This window comes from Hippocampus comes, unplaced genomic scaffold (genome assembly GCF_001891065.2).
Source record: "Hippocampus comes isolate QL1 unplaced genomic scaffold, H_comes_QL1_v1.1 scaffold22, whole genome shotgun sequence".
In the NCBI taxonomy this organism is placed as follows: domain Eukaryota; kingdom Metazoa; phylum Chordata; class Actinopteri; order Syngnathiformes; family Syngnathidae; genus Hippocampus; species Hippocampus comes.
This window is the reverse complement of record NW_017806175.1, coordinates 3,238,245-3,255,401: the sequence shown is the minus strand read 5'-3', so window position 1 is coordinate 3,255,401 and position 17,157 is coordinate 3,238,245. Positions and strand designations below refer to the sequence as shown.

At 42.1% G+C, this 17,157-nt stretch overlaps 3 protein-coding genes across 3 annotated transcripts in view; 1 reads left to right on the top strand and 2 right to left on the bottom strand.

The window, feature by feature from the left end:
• Positions 1-659: 659 nt before the first annotated feature.
• hdgfl2 (HDGF like 2) lies at positions 660-11,443 on the bottom strand. Its single transcript, XM_019897278.1, has 16 exons — positions 11,163-11,443; positions 10,714-10,790; positions 9,623-9,764; positions 8,766-8,957; positions 8,520-8,639; positions 8,368-8,442; positions 7,556-7,742; positions 7,388-7,472; positions 7,029-7,314; positions 5,494-5,618; positions 5,331-5,398; positions 5,143-5,213; positions 4,119-4,220; positions 3,772-3,925; positions 3,211-3,316; positions 660-1,551 (listed from the first exon to the last, which is right to left on the bottom strand). The coding sequence occupies exons 1-16, from the start codon at positions 11,232-11,234 to the stop codon at positions 1,446-1,448; spliced, it is 1,968 nt and encodes a 655-aa protein (XP_019752837.1). The 5' UTR covers positions 11,235-11,443; the 3' UTR covers positions 660-1,445.
• A 989-nt stretch (positions 11,444-12,432) lies between these two features.
• fh (fumarate hydratase) lies at positions 12,433-15,806 on the top strand. The gene is made up of 2 exons (XM_019896805.1): positions 12,433-13,291; positions 14,726-15,806. The coding sequence occupies exons 1-2, from the start codon at positions 12,662-12,664 to the stop codon at positions 15,593-15,595; spliced, it is 1,500 nt and encodes a 499-aa protein (XP_019752364.1). The 5' UTR covers positions 12,433-12,661; the 3' UTR covers positions 15,596-15,806.
• Positions 15,807-16,355: 549 nt separating this feature from the next.
• The window catches only part of fam32a (family with sequence similarity 32 member A), a 2,464-nt gene continuing 1,662 nt past the window's right edge, over positions 16,356-17,157 (bottom strand). The window contains exons 3-4 of the mRNA XM_019896817.1: positions 16,599-16,652; positions 16,356-16,503 (exon numbers count right to left, since the gene is read on the bottom strand). Coding sequence (XP_019752376.1) covers positions 16,435-16,503; positions 16,599-16,652 — 123 coding nt within the window. The 3' untranslated portion in view covers positions 16,356-16,434. The remainder of the gene's footprint in view (positions 16,504-16,598; positions 16,653-17,157) is intronic.

Here is a 17,157-nt window from a genome sequence, read left to right as displayed (position 1 = left end):
AGCAGAAATATTAAATTATTGTTTTATTTAATGTGTTTGCTTTCATAAAAATGCTCATTAATTTTATTCCTAATTTATTTTCCAGTATTCATGTCAATATACCAGTTATTGAATGACATTTTAAGAAATGCTTATTTGATTACCGTAAATGTTTTTTTTGTAAATTTTAGTAACAGAAATCATGGTCACTTTATGTATTTCGTTTTCTTTAAAAACGTTTTAATAAGATAATCGTTGTTTACCTAGCGTATGATAGACAATGTCACTATATTCAGTTTTATTTAGAATTTAACTTGAATTATTTACCAATTAATATTTTTATCTGTGTCATATTGTTAATTTTACTAATATACCTTTCCTCTTTACTAAATGTACATGTAAAAGCTTTTATTTGAATAATATTACTTATATATTGCATTTGGCAGTACTGAATAATTTTGTTTTCGTACAAATTAAAGAACTAAACCAGCTAATTGTGGCCCCAAGGCCACACCTAATTTTTAACTTTGGATTCAAGTCATTTTTTTATTTTTAGTTTGGAACAGAACATATTTGCATTTCCATTGTTAACATGGGCAAATAACTATGCAATATGCAAATTCACACAAGAGGCTTTTTATTACAGTCTCGACTAAGAAAAGGATAAAATGCTACTGTTCACCACCTGCCGTTTGTACTGTTTATTCTTGAGGGATTTCATTGAAGTCTGCAGCTACATGAGATCTCCACACTTTTTGGAGCGCAATTATTACATCAACACGCAAATTTATCAGAAGCAAACATTACAGCGGAACAATGCGTGTGTGTAAGACCCTTTTTTTTTTTGTTTTTGCAAATATGTGAAAACAAAGCTATAAAAAGTCAATGGACCTGTTAACTCATTGCCTTACACATTAAAAAAAAAAAAAAACACAAACTTAAAGACAAGTTCACCACTCTCAAAATGTCAAATACAAACAACGGGTGCTCTTTGTGATGTTTTTGTAGCATTTATATATTATTAAAAACAAACACAAAAAAATACGGAAGGAAGCCGACAGACATCCGGGCATCTAGGTGAAAAATTCATCAAGTTTCAAAATTCATAAAGCATACCTTTGTCAGCCCAAATTGAGTTCACAAGTGCACGTATTAAACCTATATGTGTACGGTATGACAAGCAGCTTTATAAAAAAAAAAAAAAAGTCATGAAAGAAGAAGACATTTTTGCAACTTAAAGATGTGACACGTGCAGCATAAACTATCACATTATTAAGATTTCCTTTCTGCACTGACAAAATGGACAAAAAATAAAATACAAAATAATCTACTGAGAGTGTGAAAAGTTGAAAATGTCCGCAGCAAGGACACCGACGTAGAGCGAGCGATGTCGATTGTGTCTCAGTGTTGTCTTCCATCTTTTGCGCTTGGTCCACTGCTGTAGTTGTTTGGAGGGCATCTTTTGTTTAACTTTCAGCAGGGGATGCTTCCATCTCTGCAGAAATGTTGTTGTTGTTGTTGTTGTTTGCTTGGGTGTATTCGTCAGTCTGCTGCGGGCTATCCGGGCTCCGCCTGTGCACAAAGTATTCAACGGAATCATGATTGCAATTCAGTTTTGTTTCGGTAATTAAGTTTGCTACATTTTTTCCTTCCAAATTTTATGGTTTATCTCCTGTTATTTCTCAGCTTTATTAGCCTAACTCTACAACTATTTTTGCAATATTACTCTAGTTTTAAAACACCTTTTTGATCATGTCACAGAAATTACGTGACGAAAGATTTTGAACAACAAATTGGTGATCTAACAAGATTGTTGTATTAATATATGAAAAAGTAGTCATCTTCTGGAAATATTCATATTGATATCTTACAATATTCCAATATTTTTTGGGGGTGAGGGGATCGGGGGGAGAATTAAGTAATTTTAGAAGAATAAAGTTGAAAAAAAAAGTAGAAATCTTTTGTATTTTTGGAGGGAGAAATGATCTAGGACAGGGGTCCCCAACCTTTTTTGCCCCACGGACCGGTTTAAGTCAGACAATATTTTCAGGGACCGGCATTTAAGGTGTGGCGGAATTAATACAACAAAATAATATGGTATGAGCTGCATGAAAACTGTGGTGTTTTCGAAATATAATAATAAACACAAGGAGCGTCTAATCTGGTCGCAACACTCTTATCGCTCTGGTAATGTTTAATGCCTTCAAAATACGATACAACGCAAATTCAAAGTGCATGAAAATGACGACTCACCACAGCCCCGAGCTTGATTTTCTGCAATCAGACAGTCCCATCTCGGGGTAATAGGAGACAATGACACCTCAAGTGTGTGGTTTATGTCCAGTCTACTTCGTAATTTTGTTTTAGTCGCTGTTGCTGCAGAAACTCCCCACCTCACACAGGTAGGATGTCGGAAATAGCCACAGTGCTATTGTGGCGATCTCAGAGTATTCAGCCATAACTTTGATCCAGTTGTTTCGAACGTACTTTTAAGGCCGCCGTCATTTGCGATCTCCAAGCAGCTTTTTTACACATTTTGCGGGCTTCAGCGTTTTGTTTATGAGCGTCATCGTCAGGTGACCGAGAAGTGTGCCTTGACGTGAGTCAAGCGTGACACAGACGGATGTAACAGAGAATCCGGTAATTTTTCAAAATAAAACACATTTCGTATTCCGAAATAAATAAAACGGAAATAAGGCAAGTTCTTTCTGTGCGGCCCGGTACCAAATGCCCTGCGGACCGGTACCGGTCCGCGGACCGGCGGTTGGGGACCCCTGATCTAGGAGAATAAATTGCTCGATTTAAAAAAGTAATCAGGGTACTAAGGTCATATTTTGTCAGAAAAAAGGTCATAATCTTTCCAGAATATTCATACTTTTCCAAGAAAATGAGAATAAAGTTTTTTATTTTCAAAATATAGTTCTTTCAAGAATAAAATCACATTTTTCCAATGGAAAAAAAAAAAGCAGTAATCCTATGAGCATAGTCATGTTTGTGGAAAATGTACCCTTAAAACTGCAATTTTGGGGAGAAAATGAGTGGCGGTCTTACAAGTGTAAAGTCCTATTTTTACAAGGGAAACCTTTTTCTCACTAACAATGCGTGTATAGATTTTTTTCCCCCCTTTTCTACTCAAGCATTTCTGAGAATTCCGAGCAACTCCTGCTTGAGAATTTACCCTGAATCCCTGACAAATAAATTCAAAAACCAAAACAAGTGCATCACATTCACCTGATTGGACTTGAATCGGCGTGGTCGTTGCTGTCAGCTTCGGCAGTTTTTTCCTCTCCGTCTTCGTCTTTTTTCTCTCGCGACTCTCCGTTCACAGCAGTGGTGTCTGGGGAGACAAAGCTTTTTATTTTTATCGCGTCCCTGTGCATGCCTCCATCCATCCATTTTCTGATCCGTTTTATCCTCACAGGGGTCGCAGGGCGTGCTGGAGCCTATCCCAAGTGTCTTTGGGCAGTAGGCGGAGCACACCCTGAACTGGTTGCCAGCCAATCGCAGGGCACACATAGACAAACAACCATCCGCGCTCACACCTAGGGACAATTTAGAGTGTTCCGTTAACCTGCCACGCATGTTTTTGGAATGTGGGAGGAAACCGGAGTACCCGGAGAAAACCCACGCAGACACGGGGAGAACATCCAAACTCCACACTGGGAGGCGGCAGCCGGAATCGAACACTGCACCGCTGAGGCCGACGCGCTAACCAGTCGCCCACCGGGGCGCCCGTACACGCCTTCGTGCTGTCAAATTGCACATAACCCGGATCATTCATTTATTTATTACCTATGTCTTGTGTCTCCTTCGCATTGTCCTCTCCTTCCTTCTCTGCTTTGGGTTTAGCTGCCGTTTCTGCTTTGCCGACAAAGCGAAGTTTTAACTTATTGTACACCTCACTGGCCTTCTCCATGACGGCAGAGCTGGCTTTATACCGCCGAATCTGCAAAGAGGGATACAGGCATTGGAGAACACCGGAGGCGGCAAAATACACACACACACACACACACACACACACACACACACACACACACACACACACACACACACACACACACACACACACACACACACACACAGAGGACCCTGCAGATGAATTTCTATCGTAAGGGTCACAGTCGGAGGCGGGGACGCACCTTTTTCAGCGTGGCAATGACGTCGGCGTTCTTGTGGAGGATCTGGCTGGTGACGGGCACACCTTCCAGCTCTTCCAGGGCTTGTAGACACCGCTCGATGTCCTGCATGGCACACACAGACAATTGATCAAATTGTCATTGCCATCGCACGTGCACAGGCGCACAGGGCAACAAAATTCACTTCCACCCGGGGTGCCCACACTTTTTCAGCATGCGAGACACTGCAAATGATCCACCCACTTGATTGACGTGTTCAATCGCCAAGTGCAATTTGTTCGCGATTGTCTAATTCAGTCACGTTCAGCCGCACCACGCCTTTGGCAATGTCGAGCGGAACTGACTCTGCGATTGTCTTCCACTGGACTCGTCTTTTGTGAGGTGCAAAACAACGTGAAAACGACTCTGCTCACGTTGTCTGTTTCTTCGCACGGATTCATGTCTCTTCAGTCGGATGCACATTTTGGGAACCTCTCTCTTCGCATATTGGATTGTGCCTTTGTTTCTGTTTTGTTTTTTTCCCTCCTGGTTGATCCTTAGGATCAAAAGAGGGGAATTGTAATGGGAATTTGACATCTAACAGGGCAAAACATAAGTAACTGTTCGTACCTTTGAATGCTGACCAGTTATTTTGCAGATAAGCAAAGGTGCCTGTTCATGCACTAGTCTGCGTTCTGTGTAGCTGCTCAAAATGCTGATTGTGCTGACCTTCGCCCCTCCCAAATAGAAGAAAATAAGATAAAATGACAGCGCAAGACGCAGGGGGGGCAGGGGCGGAGAAGGCTCCCTTAACAGATCTGTGAACGGTGTCGCTCCATGTTTTTTTTTTTTTTCCTTTCTCGAATAAATCTCATAATTTTTTATAATACTTGTTTGTCTTGGCTTCCCTGGACAAGACCTCACCTTTTTTTTTTTTTTGAAAAATGGTCACTAGGTGAGTGGGAAATTGGCGACTGACTGCCAAATAATTCTCATTGTAATAAATCACAAATAATGAATCGGGACCCGTTACAGGGAGGCCACTTACAGGGTTGTCGACTTTGAGGGCAAACTTGATGTCTGTGTGGAGTTTCTGAAGTTTTTCCTCCGGTGACGGTTCTGACATGGGATGCACAGAACGAGCATTTAGATTCGTTTTCCAATTCCAGCATTCCACAGGAAATTTCCCTTCGCCGTGTGCTGCCTGATTGCCACCCAGCAAGAGACATTCCTTACCCTTTTTCTTTTCTACTTTCTTCTGTGGAGGCCTCTCTGGTTTGTGTTTCGATTTTTCGGGCTTGAACCTCAAGGAGACAAAAGACACTCATTCATTCATTCATGGAGTAGTATCGCTGGAGTGCACGTGAGTTGTCCTGTCAAAAGGTGGGGGGGGGCTCACCTGGCTCTGGACTTCTCCTCAGACCGTTTGGCTTTCTTCTCTTTGAGCTCTTTCTCCTTTCTCTCCTTTGCCTTCTTTAGTCGGCCTTTGTTTTGGTTGTCCGACTTTTTGGCTGGTTTCTTCGCCTTTGACGGATACAAGCAAACAGCGGAAAATTCATCAGTGATTGTTCAAGGATGACTGTGGATTATTTCGAGCACCTCTGTTTTTCCATTGTGTCATTCGCAATGTTGATTCATTTAGCCGTTATTTATCCAAGCAAAAGAATCGAGAACAGATTCTCATTTGCAATGCCAACAAGGCTGCAGGTAGCAGAGTCAATAATGATGATTCAGCACTTTTAAAGCATTTCTATTTCATCAGTTTTTCCAAATTTATACTCTTACTTTGCATGTTCTTTGAGTAAATTTCGTAAACTCTGTTTTATTTTTCTACTTTGATTTTGAGTGTCTTAAATTCTTGTTTTATAAAAAATATATCTTATGTTCTTTTGCCTTTAAATGTTGTAATTTGGCTTTACAGGTTTTGCAACTACCTGAAGCACATTGAGTGACCTTGCGTGAAATGCACGACACAAATAAAGCTGCCTTTCCATGCCTTGCCTTAAACAATGCAAACCGAAGGCAAATGCAAACACGACGGACTGCACAATGTGACATCGTTACATACATTGCAGTTTAGAATACGACAAAAACAGGTGGAGCAATTCTGTCCAGCATCCCTCGCCAACTTTTTAAACACTGACATTGGGATGAATTAGGTGAATTTTAATTATTTGTTGGAGAGTCTTCCAGTCGTTTAGGGCAGAAAATTGAAACGCAGAATCGAGCAAAAGTAGTACGGACTTTGGGAAGACAACTGGGGAAGGAGGAATGTGGGTGGTGGTAGTCAAGGTAAGCAAGGAGCAAAGATGAGCCAGGTCCTACCAATGGGTGTTTTAGAAATAAACACAGGCCAGTGAATTTGTTCATGTTTTCACTGAGTCCAACAATAAATTGTTTACTTCTAATGTGAACAGTTGAAGTGATCATTATATGAGAGTGATCCCTGATACGTTTATGCGCGTCGACCTCACAGTGCAGAGGTACCGGGTTCGATTCCAGCTCCGGGCTTCCTGTGTAGAGTTTGCATGTTCCCCCGTGCCTGCGTGGGTTTTCTCCGGGTACTCCGGTTTCCTCCCACATTGCAAAAAACATGGCAGGCTAATTGAACACTCTAAATTGGTTGTTTGTCTTTGTATGCCCTGCGATTGGCTGGCAACCGGTTCAGGGTGTCCCCCGCCTTCTGCCCGAAGACAGCTGGGATAGGCTCCAGCACCCCGTTACCCTTGTGAGGATAAAGCGGATCAGAAAATGGATGGATGGATAATTAATAGAACCACACGTGTTTTGACTGAAGGGTGCGGTCAGGAAACAAATGAAACCGACGATGGCGCGCCGTGAGATTTTTCTCATGTCAACTGTGACTCGTCTCAATCAATTTTGGGAATCGCCGTCCTCGTGTGAGTGCGCCCGAACAATCGGGGCTCCTTTTACCTCTGCGGGTGGCGGAGAGTCGGAGTCAGATGGCGCCGGAATTGGGGGCGGAGGGGGTTTCTTGGACCTCTTCAGCGGGTGATCGTCTACGCCTTCATCCGAGCTGCTGCTCTCGCTGTCCTTTTTCATCTCCTTCTCTCTTTTCCGCTTCTCCTCCTCCTCCTTTTCGCGCTCCCGTAACCGGCGAAGCTCCTCCGCCTCCTCCCTTTTCCGCCGCTCCTCCAGTTCTCTCCGTCGCTCCTCGTCTCGTTTCTTCCATTCGCTGATACGGTCCGGCTCGCTGTCGCTGTAGGGATACAGGGCCTGACGCTTACGGAGATTTAGAACGTCTGCGCATATGATTCGGGAAGAAGTCTGACCTGTCGCTGTCTGATGACGATGATGCTGCCCGCTTCGGAGGCGGAGCTTTGGGTTTCCGTGCACGAGGCTTTGGTGCTGGTTTCTCTGTGGACGGCAATATCGGAAGCGAGTGTAAAAGGGGAGGGGAAAAAAAAGGACAGTGACCAGAATCAAACTTTCAAACTTGCCCGCAGCTTTTTTGCGTGCTGGCGGAGCCTTCCGTGGAGGAGGATCGGATTCCGAGTCAGACTTAGAGCCGGATTGAGACTCGGAACCGGACACAGCCGGTCGGGGCTTTTCATCCTCCGAGTCACTGTCTGCCGCTTTCTTCTCAGATCTCGATTCTGAGTCTGAATCTGAGTTGGATGAATCTTTCTGCAAGGGTCCAGAAAAAGGTATTTTATTACGCTCTGGGTTTATAATTAATTCAGAAAAAAACAACCAAGCCTCTAATTAGAATCATTTTTATGAATTGAAATATTTAGATGGGCAGGCAGCACATTGGATGATTGGTTAGTATGTTTGCCACACAGTTCCGAGGTTTGCGTTTTCCAATGTGGGTCCTGCCTTTTAGACTTAGTATGTACGCCCCCATGCTTGCGTGGGTTTTCTCCGGGTGCTCTGGCTATCTCCCACACCCCCAAAATATGTTTCATTGAAGACCAAATTGTACACGGGTGTGAATGTGAATGACTGATTGTCCATATGTGCCCTGTGATAGGATGGTAAACAGTCCAGGTTGCACATCATCTTTCACCCAAACTCAGGTAGGATCGGCTGCAGCACACCTGCGAGCCTAATGAGGACAAGCGCGATAAAAAAATGGATGGATACATACTTTAAAAAAAAAACAAAAACATGATTTTCCCCCCCCAACTGTTCACTGAAATACAGTCCAAAAAAATGTTGCGTTTATGTGTTTTATATTCATGATTGATAGGTGCTATCAGGGGTAAAAAATATGAGGGGGAAAAAATTGGAATAAAGGGTTATCATCTACTTTTTTTTTCCCTCTGCCTGCTGTTGCTGCTTTCTTTCCACCTCGTCCAACTGGTTTCTTCTCCGGAGTAAAATCCTGAAAAACACGAAACATGGCATGACACGATAATCGTTTCTTTAATTTTTTTCTTAAGTGTGTTTATGTCTAATGACCTGGTCACTGTTCTTGCCAGACTCCGACTCCGAAGGGGTGGCTTCTGACTCTGACAGGGATCCGCTTTCTTCGTCTCTGTCGCTGGATGAGCGTCGAGTCTTTTTTGGGGGAGGCGGACGCTAAGAGGGGACACCAACGCAATGGGCCAAAGCAAATTGCAAATCAATTATTTTAATGTACTTACTTACAGTCAAGAAAACTCAGAACGTTTAATAAATAAATTAATTTATTATGAAGATGTGTACTTTAGATGCCGGCGGCTTCCTCTTCCCCCCTCCTCCTCCTCGTCCCCTTCCTCTATCTTGACTGGCGGAATCAGAATCCGCCTCGCTTGCCGACTCCGCCTTCCTGGGCACGGGAGCTTCTTCATCTTCGTCCTCGTCTTCGTCGCTTCCTCCGCCAGCATTGTTGCCCTCGCTGTCGGATGAGCTGGCGGGCTAAGGACAAAAAAAAACAAAACAAAAAACAAAAAAACAAGTCAGCAACGTTGTGAAACCTAAAATGTAATCATAGTTAACCCCCATCCTACTTCAGCTCTCTCTACTCACAAATTCACCTTTCTGCGTTTTTCTTGTGCAACCTATCCTCAGTATATTGAAGTGATATATCTCGACTGGCTTATGGAAATTGAATCTCACCTATGTGAATTACCCTTTTGGATAAATCAAGTAGCTAATAGCTAAGTTTAGCCTGGCTTGTTAGCAGATGTGACAGACTCTTCACCGCATGTGTATGTTTCCGCTCTGTTGAGTGGCTACAAAAACCTCAAGCTAACAAAACAATGAAAGTCTTGCTATTCCTTGACAATTGCTAGTTATACTGATTGCAAAGGCAAAATACACCCACGCTTGCAGTGCATTTATTTTCCCCAAATGGAATCTTCTGCAAGCCACTTATTTTGAAAGGATAATCTAAGATGAATTTGAAATTATATTTAAGTGTTTGGGGATCATAGTTTGTGGTATGGTTAAATTATAGACAATTATTATTATTATTTTTTAAGGGGGATTGTCAATTACTCTCACTTTTTTGCCATTCGCTTCAGAGCTTGGTTCTTCTACGTAGCGTACCCTCTGGAGAGAGGGTAGTAGGTGCGGCTTACCACAGGTGGAGCACTGTAGGAGGCATGTGGATTGTTCTGGATCTCCCATAAGCCTTCATTGAAGCCTTTCCTTTTGTTGGACTTTCCATAGCGATCGCTGTACTTTTCATAGGCAAAAAGGTCCTTGGCTGCCAGAAATGCCCTGCACAACGGCAATGTAATAAAAAATTCAACTAATTAAAAGAAAATTACTTTATGTAAAACCACCGCGGACAGTCAGAAATTTTGGTTCTGCAGGATGTAATCATAAACTGCAATGATGATAAAGTAATCCTATGCTACATCACAGTTCAACAACGTTTTCTGTTAAGCAGATTTTTTTTTTTTTACTGTCATTACAATTAATACGTTCTTTTTTTCCCGATGGTGAGAGCTTGATCTGTCCACCTTGCAACTACCATCAATGTGATATGCAATAGTTTCAATAGTTCCTACACATATGGAACATGTGTGAAAACAGTAAGTAGAGTACTTTCATTTTGTTTGTCTCTCAGGAAATTTTTACTGAACTGTCTAAAGTGGCCAGGTTGTTAATCCACTGATACAGACAGTATAACAATATACCGCTTTCCTCGTAAACAATGCATATGAAGAAAAACGTGCATGATAACGGTTAAGCAGCGCATGGGATAATAATTACTTCTAGCATTGGACAGTAGTGACACAAATATCTGTATTTTATGCAAAACAGTTCTGTCCAATCATTTTGGGAGTCCTAGAGAAGAACATATGAATGACATTAAAATTAAATGCACTACTATCAAAACGGAACGGCTGCCATTTTTTTGAGCATACAAAGGACATTTATATCTGCTAAACCTGTCACAAACTTAAATCTCATGAGTCCCAAACATGAAAATTGGAATGTTACCAAGTAGAAGCTTCACTGTGCCACAGATACCGCCAATATCGCAAAACAGTGATTGTATGAAAATCAATGTATTGGAAGAAAACGACCGATAAATAACTTCAAAACAACACAAACAGACCTGTCATTGGTGTAACTGCCACAAATGTAAAGTGTCACATTGGACAGTGGCATATTTAATCTACAGGTATCGGTATTTTTTGCAAAACAGTGCCGTACTTACGTTTCATGAGTACCAAAGAAAAAAATTGGAATTTTATTTGGTGGGGGCTTCACTGCACCATCAGCCACGTCTTCAATCTAAAGAATGAAAAGAAAATTACAGCATCAACCATCCCAATATCAACATCATATGCTTGGCTAGTTCACTGCAGCCGATGTCAATAATTTTAGCGTTGAGGTGACGAGGAGTTTGGGGCAGAACAGTTGCGTCGTTTGTCAGTCCGAAGGAAAATAACGTTCGCTTCGCTCGTAATGTATGGAGACGAGGCCGATATCTTCGCATGCAAACCGGACTTGCCGTGCATGCCCACAGAGAGGCCAAGTGGAAAATGTAAAGCTCGATAATGGTGACATTCTATGCGTGTCCAGGTCGCACGGCTGCAAGGATGTATTCGCCTCCACTCCCCCTCCGCCTCCTTCTCCTACCGCCAGTGTTAGCTTACTCCTTACCCTGGCTGGCCAATGGGGGTAGCCCTTCATTTTAGCGAAGACCAGGTCTCCGGGCTGGAAGTTGTGCGGCATGGTCCCGCTCCCTTCGGCGGCCAGGTGACAAAAGTAGGAATAACAGCCGATGGGCCTTCGGCGTGTCTCTCCCGGTTTGCGTTGGCCAGGTCGACGCGCAAAGCCGAAAAACGACAGCGTTAGCTAAGGGAAGCTAATGGTGTACGAAGCTAAGCGTTACCGCGAGAACACACAAGCCCAAATACCAGTGTCGACTTCCGCGTGAGGTTTCTACTGATACCTTCAGAATAAAGGATATCCTGTTAGGGATGTAAATGCATATTTTTAATTGAAAATGTGATTTCAGGGGAAAGACCCGCTCTTATTAAAGCGATATTTATAGATAGATAGATAGATAGATAGATAGATAGATAGATAGATAGATAGATAGATAGATAGATAGATAGATAGATAGATAGATAGATAGATAGATATGAATGGGCTATTTACGTGATGGGCCTCAGTGTTGTTCTCTGATGAAAATTGATTCACATTGAGCAGAAATGTTGGCCACTAACGATGTTGGAGACGTCAAGGAGAGCGCTTCTGCATCAGCCAGTGTTGTCACCAGATGAGCAGTGTGGGCAGGTGTGTCCAGTCAGTACAGAACTGCCCTACACTTTGTGAATGTACAGCGACAAGACCATACTACCTGAATAACATGAAAAAAAAAAAAAACGTTTAGAAGACCTTAATCAAAGGTAGGCAGTTTTTAAACTGGGAGGACAAACATTTTACATCTTCCAGAGAAAGTATATTTTGTGAAAAAGATGAATAATTATTAAAGAAAAAAGTAGTATTGTCAAACATGAAACATAATTTTTTTCCCAAAGGAGAGCGAGCTAGCTAAAGATAGATAATCCATTCACAAAGGAAATTAACAACACGAGGCAAAGCAGACATGCAGAATTAATAATAATGTTCACTATATGGAATAATGGAAAATATTAAATATAAAACACGGTATCTAAATATATGGAAAATGCTAATGATAGTGTACACACAAGTCTTTGCCCATACAAGTCAAGGTTTTTTTTCTTTTCTTCTTTTAAATACAGAAATAAAAATCATTGTTGCAGTGCGATACGAATAATTATTTGGCTTCTGTGCCTAAATCACTACAAATCTTTGGCTTTATTTGTTTTCTTTTGAAAATTTTAAAAATACGTTTAAACCGTTTTAACATTCGCGATAGTGACGTTTATTGTTTTAATGATGTTTCGGTTCCGCGTTGAACTGGACAGACTCGTTCCGGAATATAAAAAACTTCACAGATTGATTCGGATCTCATCCTCTGATTGGCTTCAAACAACAGAAACGGCGCCCCCAACTGAATATCGATTGGCTGTCGCGGACTCGTGTTCCCATTCGCCCAATGGCAGCCCCCCATGCGAAAGTCTGTGTCTCAAGCGTGACCTCCTAGCTGTGTTCACCTCTAATGTACAGCCATGTTGCGCTCTTTCCGACGTGTCCAGCAGCTAAACAGCAACTTGCGGACTTTGCCGAGTGTCCGCGCCGACTGTAAAATCGTCATAAACCCGTGCAGGATGGCCAGTTCGGATTTCAGGATCGAGCGGGACACCTTCGGCGAGCTCAAGGTCCCGTCGGACAAATACTACGGCGCCCAGACCGTCAGATCCACCATGAACTTCAAGATCGGGGGACCTTCCGAGCGAATGCCGCTCCAGATCATCCATGCCTTCGGAATCTTGAAGAAAGCGGCGGCCCAGGTCAATAAAGACTACGGTCTGGACCCCAAGATCGCGGACGCTATCTGCCAGGCGGCGGATGAGGTGGCTATCGGGAAGTTGGACGATCATTTCCCTCTGGTGGTGTGGCAGACCGGTTCCGGAACCCAAACAAACATGAACGTCAACGAGGTGATAAGCAACCGAGCTATCGAGATCTTGGGAGGACAACTGGGCTCCAAGGATCCGGTCCACCCCAACGACCATGTCAACAAGAGCCAAAGCTCCAACGACACCTTCCCCACGGCCATGCACATCGCCGCAGCCACAGAGGTCCACCAGGTTCTCATCCCGGGCCTGCAGACTTTGCACGACGCACTGGCAGACAAGGCACGTATCACATTTTGAGAACCACAATCCCGCAGTATTTTACTCTCCATATACATGCGGAATTAACTGAATGTAAATCATTTAAAATGTATATCACGATTTCATGCATTTACCGCGCATTTCATTCTGGTGGCCACCAGAGGACCCCGTGGTCATAAACAACTAAAATATTGACGTAAAATCAATACAGTGGGTGCTTCTCCAGTGTTTTTTTTTTACAGGAATAGTCTACTTTGTAACGCCCAAGTGTACTTTAGAGTCGGTTTGCAAACAAAACAAATGCAGTGGGGAGCCAGAAAAGCCGCAGACTTAAAGGCCAACACGCCAATGCGACTGCGCGCGATGGCACAGCACAATCTTATTCCGCAAATTCTCATAGCAATCCCGTTTGTCAGCTCGTACAACACGACAATTAAACAGTTATTGAACTTACTCCACACCTGATTAACAAGTACAGATGCACAACCAAACCGCCATACCGGAAAATAAGTTCAATAAAAATACATTGAAATTCACTTGAAAAAACCGTTCCCAATTTCACATTTGAACATAACTTTAACGTTTTAACACGATTTCATGTTTTAACGTGACTAATTTCATGTTATGTAATGATAAATGTTTTGATGTAAGAACTTTTTTTTTTTTTGTTTTAACGTGGAAACTTTCACGTTTTAATGTGATAAATGTAATGTTTCAACCAGATAAATTCCCCGTTTTAACATGATACATTTTACCTTTGAACGTAACAGGTTTTATTTTCACGTTTGACAAAACAAAAGAAAGCCTGATGGACCGGTAGGTGTGTGTTTGTCTTACTTTTAAATCTTAAATGTTTTACAGGCCATATTATTTTACAGTATTGGTGTTACGTAGCTACAACTTTGATTTAGAAGATACAAAAAAAACAGATGCACATTCCCAAATAGGGATTTACTAGTGACCTGAACTGGAAGGAGTTGTTTAGTTTAGTTTTGCCAGGTGCAGAAGTGAAAATGATCACGTTATAACTTTTAAAAATAAAAAGTCCAATGTTTTTGAGACATTTTTTCATGAAAAAATTCACTCAAAAATTAAACATTCGTGAAAAAAAACAAAAAGACTTCTAAGATTGCTCAACATTGGGCTGAATGTACACTGACTTACTATTTCTTAAACGATTTTATTTAAGACAACAGTGCCACCGAGAAGAGTCAAAAAATAGAACCGATTCAGATGAGAACCTTCCCCCCATCTAAAATATGAAAAAAAATCATTACACTCTATATTTTATATATTATGATGTAAATATGATTTTTTAATTGAAATAAATACATCTTTTTGCCACTAAAATTGTTTTCATAAAAATGTTTTTTTTCTCTCAACCCCCCTGAAAAACAACAAAAAACATTATTTTACAATTCCGACTTGAATCTTCCTGTTTTTTTTTCCCCCAAGGCCGAGGAGTTCCAGGACATTATCAAGATTGGTCGCACGCACACGCAGGACGCCGTGCCACTGTCGCTGGGCCAAGAGTTCAGCGGGTATGTACAACAGGTGAAGTACAGCATGGAGCGGGTGAAGGCGGCCATGCCGCGGGTGTACGAGCTGGCGGCCGGTGGCACGGCCGTGGGTACGGGCCTCAACACGCGCGTGGGCTTTGCCGAGAAAATGGCGTCCACAGTCTGCGCCCTGACCGGGCTGCCCTTCGTGACGGCGCCCAACAAGTTTGAGGCGCTGGCGGCGCACGACGCCCTGGTAGAGCTGAGCGGTGCTCTCAACACGGTGGCGGTGAGCATGATGAAGATCGCCAACGACGTGCGCTTCTTGGGCTCGGGCCCACGCTCGGGCCTGGGTGAGCTTATCCTGCCCGAGAACGAGCCGGGAAGCAGCATCATGCCCGGTAAGGTCAACCCCACGCAATGCGAGGCCATGACCATGGTGGCCGCCCAGGTGATGGGCAACCACGTGGCAGTGACAGTGGGCGGAAGCAACGGCCACTTTGAGCTCAACGTCTTCAAGCCCATGATGGCCAAAAACGTGCTGAACTCGGCGCGCCTGCTGGGCGACGCCGCCGTCTCCTTCAGCGCCAACTGCGTGTTGGGCATCCGGGCCAACACGGAGAGGATCGACAAGCTGATGAACGAGTCGCTTATGCTGGTGACGGCGCTCAACCCGCACATCGGCTACGACAAGGCGGCTGCCATCGCCAAGACGGCGCACAAGAAGGGATCCACGCTCAAGAAGGTGGCCGTGGAGCTGGGCTATCTCACCGAGGAAGAGTTCGATCGCTGGGTCAAGCCCAGAGAAATGCTGGGACCCAAGTGAACCTGATCAAAGTTTATCACGCACGCTTAATTTAATACACGGGAATCACGTGGCTGTACTGAAGGGCATTTGAATGTTGCAATGTCACAGTACGGAAAAGTAATGGACAGCTAAATTGGATTTTTACATCATGTGCCATGCTAATTGTTTACGAATGAGCTGTGGTTGACACCGTGGTTGATATGTATGAATAAAAAGCAAGACTGAAGTATATTAAATTTTTTTTTCTCATTAATGCACTAGACGTTCATGACTGAAGAAGCTGCATTTTTTTCAGAGTAGAAAATAAGTATTTTTTTCAAATACCGGTAAGTTTTGTTTTGGGGAGTGGGAAAATGTGCACTTTTTGGAGAATTATATATACAGTAATTATATTATTCCTTCCAAGTTTTTCTGTCATCCATATTTTTTTTTTATAATTTTAATTTTTAGTTCTAGTTTGTATATAGCTTCAGTGTGACAGTGATATTTCTTCAATAATTAATTTAGAGTAACGTTGCCCCCCCACCCCTTTTTTAAAATATATATTTCCATCCACCAAAATATTTTTTCTGAAAAAAAAGGTTATACTGTACTTCCAATGTCATATTTTAAGACATTTTTTTTTTTACTGCAGGGTTTTTTTTTCCAACTTACTGCACAAAAGTAAAACTTTCCAGTGTGATCCTTGATGAAATTCCAAAGCAGGATCATCACATGATTCTCATTACTCATTCAAAACAGCACACAAGACACTTGAGACTTCGACAGGAAACGACCAAATGTGACCATGAGTAACTTTTAATTGTACATACATAAAAGTGGCATAATGTAACTTTCAAAAAACAAAAATGGAAACTTTATTTAGTCCAGCTGACTTTCGGAATATCGTAATGTTCTGTCAGGTTGTCCAGGTGGCGATTGAAGTCCTGCAGGAAAAACAAAAAGTTAAATTCAATGCTGTTTCACATCAAAAAAGAAAAGAAACAGGATTCCAAAAAGTCAAATGTGTGCGAGGACATACCTCCACTCGATGCTTGTGTGTTTTGGAGGCTTTGTTCAAAATTCTCTCCATTTGCTGTCGGGAAAAGAGTTCAAATCAGTCTAAAGGACTTACTTGGATATTTTACAGCTCGAACTTTATTCAAGGAAACTTTTCTTCAAAGTGGTTTCGAGGAAATATCTCAATTTTTCCAAGAAAGATATTTTTCAAAGCTAAAGACTCATTTTTACAAAAAAAGTCACTCAAGATTTTTTTTCAAGAAAAAACAGTTTAAAAATATCTATTTTTCAAGAAAAAAATTGTCACCAACCAAGAATATTTTTTCCTCAACCAAAATGTATTTTTCCCATCAACAAAATACTTTTTGAAGACATTTTTTCAGTCAGTTTTCAAGTAAAGTCATTTAAAAATTCCACCATTTATGAAATTCCTATTTTTTGAGACAGCGAAAGTCCTTGCTTTTCAGGAGCAGCCACTTTTACAAAATTTAAAGGGAAAAAGAAGTATTTGGTATTTAACAACAACAACAAAACATTCTTTGAAGAACTTAACAAAAAAAGCTACTTCTTCAAGAATATAT